Here is an 11,776-nt window from a genome sequence, read left to right on the forward strand (position 1 = left end):
ATAGCTCACAACACAACAGATCTTACAACTTTGCACCAAGTCTTCTCTCTCCCTAACCAAACTCAGTAGGATGCTACATTCCCCTTCCAAATCACCTTAATTTATGCTGGCAAACTGGAGTTAGGGAAGTGGAGCTTCATGATTACACATGATGCTCGCTCAGGTTCCTGGCCCAGGCCTGTCCCGGTAACGTCTTATATAATGTATTCACGTGGGCGTACGTCAACTTTAAGTGCTTTATTTTTTTTAAAGAGAATTCATTAGAAATAGCACTTTACACGGTGTATGAAGGCAACCTAAAGTGGGTTGCACCTTAGCCCCTGAGCGGAGAGATCATAATATTGCAAACCGAGTCATTGTTAGCCGCTGTTGATTAACACGGTAAGTTTTCATTTTGAGCCTAATTAATTATCGACTTCTCATCCCTTTCCGAAGCAGCTTCTCAGCCTCACAAGCGATAGCCTTCTAGCTCTGGACATGCTTTATTTAGCCAGAGCTTGGCCAAATACCAAGACTTCCACGGCCACAGGAATAACCCCCAAAGTTTGTACTGGGGAGAGAGGAGTCTGGGCACGCTGGGGTTGTGCTCGTCTCCCAGCGCTCGGAGAAGACGTTCCCAGAGCTGAACCCAGGGAAATCTTTAGAATTATTCAGGCGTGGGACCAATATAGGTATTATTGAAATTTTAGGTGAAGTTATAAGTGAGTGCTTCCATCGAGCCAAATGAAATGCTGCTCGCAGTAATTGGATTCAGCTGACTAACTTGGCAGGCCAGCAGCTTGGAGGCATACAGCTAAGAAAAATGTTCAGTGCTTTTAACTTCTGATCGAGCAGAGCAACACGCAACAGAAAATAATAAATAAATAAATAAACAAACAAATAAATAAATAAATAAATAAACAAACACCCTAACTTTCTCCTTCTCCCCTGACCTCCCACCCTATTTCCTTCGGGGCACTCCGACCCCCGCCGAGGACTCGCCCGGGTGACTCGGGGAGGGCAGGGTGCGTTCCAACCTTACACACGCTCTTGCTCCACAGCACAACGCTGGGCTTTACAGCAGCCATAACCGAGAGTTCAGCCGGGCTCCAGGCAAAGCACAGTCAGTAGAAACAGGCGTTCCTGGGAGAATGGGGCTAGTTGCAGCAGCCCAAGCGGGAGCTGAGCTGTAAGTGTCTGGGAGGAGGCTGTGTGGCCGCTTCCAGACCCCCAGTCCGCCCAGAGAGGCACCGGTCCCCCCCAGGCATCTTCCCACCGCCTTATTGATTAAACCACACAAATGCAGGGCAAGAAACTTCTCGGTAGATAAATATCAAGCCGTGCTTCAAATCGCATGTGTAACTCGAAGGCATGAGCATACTGGTAACAGCAGTGCTAAAACAACTGCGGAAGGAACACAACAGCCACTAAGGAGCACGAATGCGCTGCCAGGGAAAAAGCTTCGGGAAGACACTTGGCACGAACATTTGAGAGATCCTATGTAGGGGCTACATTACCGATGAGCCTATTTTAAATCGCCCTTTACAAATCAACACGGCTACCCCCTGCCCGGCTAACCACGGCAACGCATTAACGTGATGCTCAATCTCACTTTGGCAATGGGAGCATCTAGGAAAGTTCTTTCCCTCGTTTGTTTGCTTATTTGTAATTCCCTTCCACCGAAAATTGGGGAAAGGATAGGGTTAAACGTATTCCCCTAGCTTTTGGAAATGAGTTCACTTTTTATTTAAAGAACATAATAAAAAGAAGATACAGCTTAAAACGTTCAAGTAGGTGGAGACCACTCCATACATTTGTAGCCACTATGGGCAGAGATTGCAAACAAATTCCAGACCGTCTCTGAGCAAAGGAGATAATGCAGCCCCTGCGGTTAAACGTCCCATTTTGTCATGCAGTTGCTTACCTGTGTATCAATTTATCATAAACCTGGGTTCCTCACTTTTCAGGATCTGCGCTTGCAGTTCTTAGAATATATCCTTCACCCTTTGTCTGCAGACAATACTCTCCTAAACCTGATCTTGCGGTTTTACAAATATTTCCATACACCAGAATTCCCGATAGAACGAAAACAGGCTCAGGCTCAACTACCAATAAAAGAGAGCGAGTGGAAATCGGAATTTGTTGGGCTTAAAAAAAAAAAAAAAAATCAACACACAACCCTTTAGCCATCAGCCTCCCGGAACCAACGACAGCAATTGGCCGGCTCTTGTTTTGTTTTGGTTTTAAATCGTGCGGCCATTGATGAATTTTGGGGGCGAGCAGGAGAAATCCCTTTATAATCAGAAATATAGGCACTGCCTTAAAATACAGGCATATTGGCCCACGTGATCGCCGAGCAGCGCGCCGGGGCCGGGGCTGGCGCTCCCCGCGCCCCCGCGCAGCGGGGCAGCCGCGCCGGGCCCCGTGGGGCGGCCCGCGGCCCCGAGCGCTGCCGCCCGCCCGCGCTGCCCGGCCCAGCCCGCTCCGCTCCGCTCCGCACCGCGGCCCCCGCACTTACGCGCCCCGCGGGGCCGGCGGAGCAGCGGGAAAAGGTGAATTCCGCGGGATGATCCCAGCGCGCAGCAATTCCCAGCGGAGACAGAGGAGGTATTTGGAGCCAGCTGCGGCCGGGAGCCTGTGCCGGGGGCAGCTCCGCAGCCACGCTGCTCTGGCGGACAGGCGCCGGGGCCCACTGCCGTGCGCGACTTTTTGCTCTCTCCTTCTCCGGACCGGGAAGATGCGGGGCAGCGGGAACTACCCCTGTCTGGAGGCTAAACAAACGCTGGGGGAAAAAACCCTCCCGACATTTGTGCGTGTGTGTGTCTGCCCTGAGCCTGCCTCCCTGCTCTGTGTGTATGAAGAGACATGGAGTAAACCCTGTGTATATCTGTCATGTGTGCCCACAAAGCTCCCCAATAACACCAGTTAGGCAAAAGAAAAAAAAATATATATGTATTAGCTTCTCTGTTTGATTTTTTGTAACATATCTGTAGCTATAAATGCACCACACCTAATCTAACATCTGCTATGATTTCATTACCATCCAAAGCACGGGGATGTGACAGTAACGTATTACCTTACAATACTAACCGTAAGTGCATTGTAACATTTATCTAAATTACATTGCTTTTCCTGACTTTGCAAACCAGTTATAAAAAGATTGGAGTCCAGTGATGGAAACATAAGTTCAATGTAAATTATTGTGTATGGCTTCGGATTTATAATCCTATATTTCTTCGAAACGATGCACTTAAATCTCGCCTCAAGTAAGAGGTAATGGTTCTTTATATCCTTTTCAGTCAGCCATATATTTTGGTGTCTGGGTAGTTTTGCCGAGCCCCCCGCGCTCGCGTGTCTGTGTGTACATACAGAACCCCTACACGCACAGCGTGTTCTGCATACTTGTGTACATGCACACAAAGCCGAACATAATTCTGGCCGCTGTTTAGACATTTTGGATGACGGAGAGGTCTTTGGCTTCCTACACAAAAGTGAGAGGGGAAAAGCTGGACACGAGCAAAGAACACGAAGAGGATTCAGAAGAAAATGCCTTTTTGGAGGGCAGTTCGGAACCCCCCGGAGAAAGCCTCACAGCCCTTTGGTGCCTTTTCAGAGTCTAGAGAAAAAGAAAAAAAGAAAAAGAAAAAGAAAAAGAAAAAGAAAAAGAAAAAGAAAAAGAAAAAGAAAAAGAGGGGGAAAATAGAAAGAAAAAGAAAACACAGGCACATTTAACGTGAAAATGGAGGACGGCTAAAAGAAAGGAGCACCTTTGCCACCAACGCCAGAATTAAGATATCGTAAAGGGGACTAAAAAAGTATTAAGGAACTGTTAATCCTTTGGCTGGTGGGACTCCAGCTTTGCGCGAATTTGTCTCCAGTAAAGGATCTAAGACTTCTTCAATCGGAGCATATGTTCATAGAGCAATAAAACAGAAAGATTTACAGTCTCCGCCCGCCCCCCAGCAGCCTCGCACCCTTTCAGGAATTACTTATGATGATTTATAACAACAACTCCGGCAATTGTCAAACTGATAAAATAGCCCGGGCTATATGCGAGAATAAACGCTCCTATGAAAGGGTTGCGATTTATGTTCAGGTCCATTTTACTGCGTGTCTTGGTGGAGTTTGGTTTCTTTCCCGGCCCAATAGGATAATATAAAACTTCATTGATAAAAATGTAGGAGTTCTCGTGAAGTAGCGAATCTGTTCCTTAGTCACTACCACAGCACATAAACATTTGTCATTTTTGAATAATTGAATTAATGTGTTATTGTTTGAATGTATAATTCATAACATAGGAAACTTTGTCTCTGTCCTGCCACCGAAACGGAAGCAATAAAAAGCTACAATCTAGGGTTTTCAGAAATTACTCCAGCAAGGGATAATAAAGAATATCCTGTTTGCAGGAGGCATTTCCAGCTGACTGGGATTTCACAGAGAAATCTCACTCGTCCGTATTCTATGGACTTTATAGAGAGTGGCTTTGTATAAAAACAAAAATGCTGTTTTTCCCCGGTCCGAGCTATTGATCGGGGACTTGCGAGCCGGCGTGCCCGCTCCGGGGGCTGGATGGATGCGGCTCGGGCCGGGGCAGGAGCGGCGGGGCCGGGGCAGGAGCAGGAGCCGGCCTTTGTGCGGGCGGCGGGGGAAGGCGCGCCCGGCCCGGCTCCGGCCCCGCTGTCACAGACCCACGGCAAAATTTACGACCCCGCTTGCGAGGGAGCCGAGGGCCTTTCCCCGCCGCCCGGAGCGGGCAGCGCTGCCCCGACAGCCGCATTGTTCCTCCGCGGCGCTCCGCGCCTCCCCGCGCAGGCGGCCGCGGCCGAGGCGCCGCTCCGGGAGGCGGTGTGCCCGTCAGGCTCCCGGCTCCGCGGCGCTCCGCGGCGCTCCGCGCTCGCCCTCTTCCCCCGCTCCCTGGGAAGCAAAGGTCATCTCTTGCGCCCGGTCCGGTTCCCGGCCGCTGCCGCGCTGGAAATCAGGAAGCAGCGTGCCCTATTTGTCAAGTGTTTGACAGCTGAGTTCATTAAGGCTTAAATAAGGAGGAATAAAAGTAAAAAATATTTACGTACCGGGCGTCTCTTTTTCAGCAGCTGCCCAAGAGCTAGGTGTGCAGGGAGAGGGACGGCACCCTTTGTATATTATATTCTTGGGATCTCTTCAGTTTTCAAGTCTGATAGAGTCCTTTGCTTGGCAGATTAATGACGACTCCGTGTTTCTTAAGGGACGTGCTGAATTAATTATTTCGCAAATCACGTGGTCAGGACTTGTAGAAATCTATTCTTATCATCTTCCTTGCACTTTGAAATTCTGCCTGTTATGACTGTTCCTAGCAAGATTATTTTGGTCTCTAGGCTTGGGGGGAAGGAGGGAGGAAAAAAAAAAAAAAAAAAAGAAGGAAAAAAGAATCAGGGGAAAGGGCTAACAAACATGGCCGGTGGAAGCGGTGTGGCTGTGCACCGAGAGGTCCCTATTTACTGTACTGTACAGTGAGTGGGGCTCGCTATTGACTCTGCCTTTCCTCTTCATTCTTACCTTAACGACTAGTGGTGATATAATATACAGAACTGTATTGATGTATCGGGAGTAACAGGAGGAGCCATTAAACAGCACAGAGAGAAAGTACAATCACAAGATGTGCCTCGATATTTAAACTTAGCGAGTGTGTGCTTAGAAAGGCAGCCCCAGCCTGCCCTGGGCGCTCTTGGGCGGTAAGGGCACATGGTTTCTGCTGGGCACCCTGCTCCCTGCCCGGCCCGAGCCACAGACTGGATTTTTGGACTCGTGCCTTGACCACGCTCCAGGAGAGGACAAGCCCTCACTGACAAGCACTTATGACAAAAATAGTGCAATCGACTTCTCCTGGCTGTGTTATCGTCTGAGACACTTACGCTGGGAAGTAAAAAAAAATATGCTTGCCATAGGTGCATGGCAAAGTTTAAAGTCTCCAAGTTGTGTTTTCTTGTGATCTTTCTTTTGTATTCGCTGTCAAAGTGAGAGTTACTGCTCAGGAAAAACTACTGTCTGCTAGCAATTTCGAATTTCCATTTCTTTATTTAATTGATTCTTTCTAGGACTCACCTAAAAGAGACACATCTGTGCGGGCATCGAGGTGACTTCAGGTGTGGCTCCTCGCCTCCTACCACACATGCAGAAATCCAGGAGTCATTCTAGGAGGGCTTGTTAAATGCAAAGCAGCAGCAAATGGATGACAGGCACTTTTAACTGCAGCCCAAAAGTAAATATAGACTCCAGCTTGGCCTAGAGTCACACCATTATGGCTGAGGCAAACAGCAGACCTGTTCAAAGGGACATTTGGAAGGATGCTATGCAGAGTCACTCATCTCTTAACACTGTAATGATGGGAGGGAGCAGCATTTTCACAGAAGGGAGACCCACCTTGTAAGGACTGATTGTTCAAGGTACAAACCAGAATCTATTTCGCTACACCTTTTTATTATTTCAGAAGTATGTGGAGGGCTTACATCAAAACTACAGGCGACAGTTAGTATAAATAACGCTTTAATCAATGGCAGCAGAACATCAGCAAAGTCTATAAAAAGCATCACACTTTGACAGAGATGAGAGTGGCGCTGGACAATGCGACCGTTTAACAAAGGCTCCAATGCACAACGTTCACCCGCGATAAACAAAAATAATCAGCTTCCCTTCATACAAAAAATAACTCTGGAGGGTTACAATCATTGAAAAAAACAACAAAAACCAGCTCAGGTTCGTTTTGCATGAAGATAACGACCAGTGGGTGCTGCTGGTCACTATTACAGACACCCTGACCATTCAGAGCAATGGCAGCTGGAAACTATTTCTGTTTGGTGCTCTCTGCCTCCACTTCACGTACTGTCCTGTCTTAGGGTGCAATCACACCTATGCAAACCTACGGTGCTCCAGCCCCGCTCAAAGGGGACGTGCAAACAGGGCTGTAAGAGCTGTGCCTGCTGAAGCCAACACTCGTCCTGCAGTTATTACCATTTCAAAAGACAATGAGACAAATTCTGCTCGCAGCTACATGCCTGTTTGACTTCAGTGGGCGGGGGAAGGAAATCTGGGAGCAGAAGTTGGTCCTTTAACTTCGGGAGCCATCTCGGTTGATTAGAAGCACAAAGCAAGGATTTGCTTATCCAAGGCCAGTATTTTCCAGGACTGCACCTCAGATGCCCAAGTTGGTAGCTCTCTCTCGAATAGCACTTTTGCCCTGCTCGCAGCCAACTTATCGGACTTTAGGAAAACAGCGGGGGTCCGGGAGGAGGATTTTCAAGAGTAGCCAGAGGGATTTTACTTCCCCATACCCATTTTTCTTCTTTATTTTAATAGCTCTGTATGAAGAGCAAAAGGATGGCTTTGAGCAGCTCTGGAGAGGAAAGGCCACTACTGCAGGAACCTGGTGTAACAAAACTTGAAAACTTGGCTCAGGAATTCCCTCCTCAAGCGCTGCTGCTAGCTGCTCTCCATGCTAGAGAAAGGGAAGGGTAGTTTGGGTCCAAAAGGTTAAGGGTTTAGAGGTCACTCTTCCCGGCTGAAATACAACTAATCGAATAGAAAATTTGTCCTCTGGGTGAACCTGTTCCTGCAATTTAGCCGAACTTCAGTAAAATACCTTTTCAGCTTCTCAACGTGAAGGCGTCAGAAAAAAGACGTCTTTACTATGTATGAACTCGGTGCTTTTTGTCATAGAAACAATGATGCGAATAATGCGGGAATATCCATCTTTAATATCACGACGTGGAGATATTCAAGTATTGCCATGTGCAAGTCTGAGAACTGGGCTAACCCTAAGGAAGAACAAAGAGTTTTCTCCAGGCTCTAAAACAAAAGACCAAGTCTTAAAGACACTTTGCGGACTTCAAGGGATGAGAAAAGGGCAGAAATTAACTGCTGGCCACAGTTAACGTTGCCGAATACACTCTTGTTGAAAAGCTCGCCTTTTATTTTCGAATTAATTCAAGCCCATTTTGGCCAGCGTTTTCCCGAGCGAGCCCGGAGAGCCGTGAGTTCTCAGTGGGAAGCATCCAGCCTGGAGCAGGGCACGTTAACTCACCCCCTGCTCCTTCCACCTCCCTTCAGTGTTTGCTGAGTTTCCTTCTTCGCCACTTTTCTCTTTAATAAAGGGATCACCTCGTTACAATTTTGGCTCCGTGGTCCCTTTCCTAGGCTGCCCTGAGGGTACAGGAGATAAGGGCTGAGCTTTAAAGCCGCCTGAGCAGAGGTGTAAGTGGCTCAGGGAGCTGGTTTGGTTTGGTAGTTACAGAGCACTAAAACTTTGGCAACCAGCAGTCAGGGACAAATTCGTGGGTATTAGACCAGCTCTGCTCCCATCCAAGCCTTTCATCTTTCCTGAAAGCAACTTGCTGAGATTTCCAGCTATTGCAGTCATGTGTCATGGTTTGCTTAAAAGCATTCACTGTTCTAAAAAGAAGAAAAAAAAAAAAAAAAAAGCAACAAAAATCCCCACCAAAACCAGAAAAACCCCACCAAAACAAAGAAAACCCCTACCCAATCTTAAAAAAACCCACCCAAACCTAAAAACTAAACAAACCAAAGCCATAAAACCCCAATATAAACCCAAAACAAAACAAACCAGCAACCCACATAGACTATGTCTCTCTAGCAGAAAAGAAATTTAAAATCCAATTGAAAGAATGTGTTCAGCTTTCAGCTTTGAATGGCTCAGTTTATATCAGAAATTACATTAATTTTTCAGTCTGGGTTGCTGTTGGTTTTTTTTTGTGGGGTTGTTTTTGTTTTTTTTTTTTTTTTGTGGCCTCGCCTCTTTCTTTTCCCTTTTTTTCTTTCCATTTTTAAATGAGGTATCGATGGTTTAAAGCACAGCGCTGAACAGAGCAGACTTTGGAAACAGATTTCAAGCCTGTTAGCTCTGGATGGCACACGGTAAGAAGCTGGAACACTTTTCCTATTCACAAAGATGGAAATTTAAAAACAAGGATGGGGGGGAACAAGAAAGTTGTGTACGTTCAAGACAAGTAAACATTACATATGTGTTCATGAGACTGGGAAGGAAAAATTCTGTATTCCAGCTCCCCTTCCTCGTTTTTGGTTTGACTATTTTTCTTTTTGTCTTCATTCTTCTATGCAACAAATAAATAAATACACTAACATTACCAGAACATAAAATAACCCGTTTTCACTTCATTTCTATGCACACTTTCTGAGACGTTATGGAAATGAGCAAGAATTTTCATTACACCGAGAAAGGTAAAGCAGCACAAAAAAAAAAAAGTTCACAATTACTAGTCTTTATGTTCGAATAAAAGACTATGCTATGAATTTCCTGTCCTCAACTTGCCCAAAATGCATCCTCCCGAAATTGCATGGGATAAAAAGACAATTAAGAGTATAAATCCCAGAATAAAGCATCCAATCTTCACTTCAGAATTCAAAACTGAAACACAGGACAGTTTCATTTTCAATGATTTATTATTTTTTAAGGACAGAAGGTCTCATTTAATATTTTCCCAATTCCCACTGCCTGCATGATGGTTTGTTTATTTGTTTTTTCCCTCTCTTTTTTTTTTTTTTTTTGTTTGTTTTCCTTTTTTAGTTTGTGCTAGCAGAGGCAAATAAAATAAAGTCCAAAGTAGCGTCATTTTGTCTCCTTTGTACAACAGTACCTTAAAGAAAGATGACAGTTTCTCGTGTCCTTAGCTGCTACATGCAGGTTCTGCTTGGGCAGTGTCAGTTATGTACAGTACTGGTCAGAAGCGAAGGATGAAATGGAAAATTTCACCTCTTCTACAAAGTTGTCAAGTCAGTCTGATGGTCCTTGGAACCAGTTTGTAAATGGGGGTTTGAACCAGAGGAAGAAGATCTGCCCTTCGTGTTGGGCAGTTTGTGATCTTTTTTCCACTTCATTCTTCTGTTCTGAAACCAGATCTTGATCTGGCGCTCAGAGAGACACAAAGTGTGGGCTATCTCGATACGGCGGCGCCTGGTCAGGTACCTGTTAAAATGAAATTCTTTTTCCAGTTCTAGGACTTGCTGTCTGGTGTAAGCTGTGCGGGAGCGTTTAGGTTCCCCTCCGTTGTAATTGGGATTCACTGGGAAAAAAACACGGAGAACTTTTACAAAGCTAATCTTGACTTGCCGGTCCGACTTTACAAAAGAAAACCTTACGAGCTGCGAGCATGTGGCCGAGCTGGATTCGTCCCAGTCGCTTACAATGGCCGGGCTGCTGCTTTCCCCCCTCGTTTGAGGCAGGCACTACGGGCACACGCAGCTAGGTAGGCTGGGAGCCTCTAGAAGGCTCCTAAAATGGAGTTTTCTCCTGCACGCCAAAGCCCCGCATGGCCAACGGCCTATTTCCTCGGCAATAAAAATTTATGGCGAGTGTAATTGGCCACCTCGGCTTAAGAAGCTCGCCCACGAGCCTGGCAGGGACTCGGCAGAGCGCCGCTGAGGCCGATCGGAAGCAGGGGAGAAGAGCAAAGTAAGAAGAGGATCCTTACCCGAGTTAACATGGACTTTCTTCATCCAGGGATAAACTACTGCCGGCTGCTTAACTGCGGAGCCGTTTGGGGGTTTGAGGGCCGGCTGCTGGCTGCAGGCTCGCGGGTTGGGCATTGGAGGCGGTGGACAATGCTCTGCTGGGCCGGGGAAGTGGCTCGCCGGGCCGGATTGCTCCTGTCCGTGACCCCGCGGCTGCCCGGCAGAGCCCTGGGCATTGCTACAGCTAAAGGGCTGCTCGCTGTAGTTTGACCGTGGGTAGAGTCCCTGGTGCTGGAAATCAGCGCCCTGCGAGGCACTGTAGTACTCGGCCCCCTGCTCGCCTAAGTAGCTATTCTGCAAATATTCCTCGCAAGGAGGAAATTTGGGATCCACATACTTAGAGTTCACCATATACGAACTCATGGCCATTAATTTCTGAAGGTAGAAAATACTAATTTTTCTCGTGTTGTCTTTTTTTCCCCTGCCATAGAGCCCTCCTACTTGCTGTCAACTGAATAAAGTTAGGCGGGCATGTGACCGGCCCGGCCAATGGGGAGCCGGGCGCCCACCGCCGCATTTCCCCGCATTTCCAGCGATTCCACTCAATAACATCCCTCTCACCGAATGACCCCCCTCTCCGGCGGGCCGCACCCGCAAACCAGGTACCGGAGGTGTGGGGGTACCCCGGGGCGGCGGCCGCTGCCCTGCCCACAGCCTTTTGTCTGAGCCGCCTTCCCCAGCCCCGGGGGATGCTGCCCTGCCGTCCGAGCCGCTAGCCAGGATCGCCACCGGGGCTTGGTGCCTCGCTTTAAATAAAATAAGAAAAAGAATCGAAAGGAATATACAGAGCGATGAGCTGAAGCGGGGTTAAAAGGGAAGAAACTGATAAGCAGGCGAGGGAAAGAAAAGCCATCAAAGAAGAGGGTAATATGATGTACAATAGATCTGTCCTGTCTTTGTCTAGCAGAGGTCATCCAAAAGTTACCAGAATTTAGTTCTGCTGAATAAAATTAGGCAATCAGTAACTTCTCATTCACTTTCAAGCCTCAAAATATACGCGGGCAAACGTATGCGTGCACAGACGCAAACGCCAACCTGTATTTCTAAATCTACACATGTATGTATATAAAATCGTACAGATGGCAAGAAAGAGTTCACTTTTAACCACTAAAGTTCAATCAATTGAACTGGAGACGTCATTTAATTAGGTTAAAAATATCACGGGTTTAATGAGATAAATTCCGTCTTCATTCATCAATATCATTCCTGGAGCACAAGTAAATACATTCCAGCGAGGCGAATGCTGCTTTTGCTGCTGTCGTAAATATTTTGATGCGAT

The 11,776-nt window shown here is 47.0% G+C and overlaps 1 protein-coding gene across 1 annotated transcript; it reads right to left on the reverse strand.

The window, feature by feature from the left end:
• Nucleotides 1-9,744: 9,744 nt before the first annotated feature.
• On the reverse strand, nt 9,745-10,875 carry HOXD4 (homeobox D4). Its single transcript, XM_054278323.1, has 2 exons — nt 10,458-10,875; nt 9,745-10,049 (listed from the first exon to the last, which is right to left on the reverse strand). The coding sequence occupies exons 1-2, from the start codon at nt 10,864-10,866 to the stop codon at nt 9,745-9,747; spliced, it is 714 nt and encodes a 237-aa protein (XP_054134298.1). The 5' UTR covers nt 10,867-10,875.
• Between the last annotated feature and the right edge of the window lie 901 nt (nt 10,876-11,776).

Source organism: Melozone crissalis, unplaced genomic scaffold (genome assembly GCF_028551555.1).
Source record: "Melozone crissalis strain CALT ecotype California unplaced genomic scaffold, PUWL_Pcris_2 ptg000023l_1, whole genome shotgun sequence".
In the NCBI taxonomy this organism is placed as follows: domain Eukaryota; kingdom Metazoa; phylum Chordata; class Aves; order Passeriformes; family Passerellidae; genus Melozone; species Melozone crissalis.

What these genes read in the sequence shown, in the direction of transcription:
- HOXD4 (XM_054278323.1), bottom strand. Translation starts at nt 10,866, where the DNA reads ATGGCCATGAGTTCGTATATGGTGAACTCTAAGTATGTGGATCCCAAA. An exon ending in GAAAGTCCATGTTAACTCGG is followed by an intron (nt 10,050 to 10,457) that starts GTAAGGATCCTC and finishes TTTTTTTCCCAG; the next exon opens with TGAATCCCAATTACAACGGA.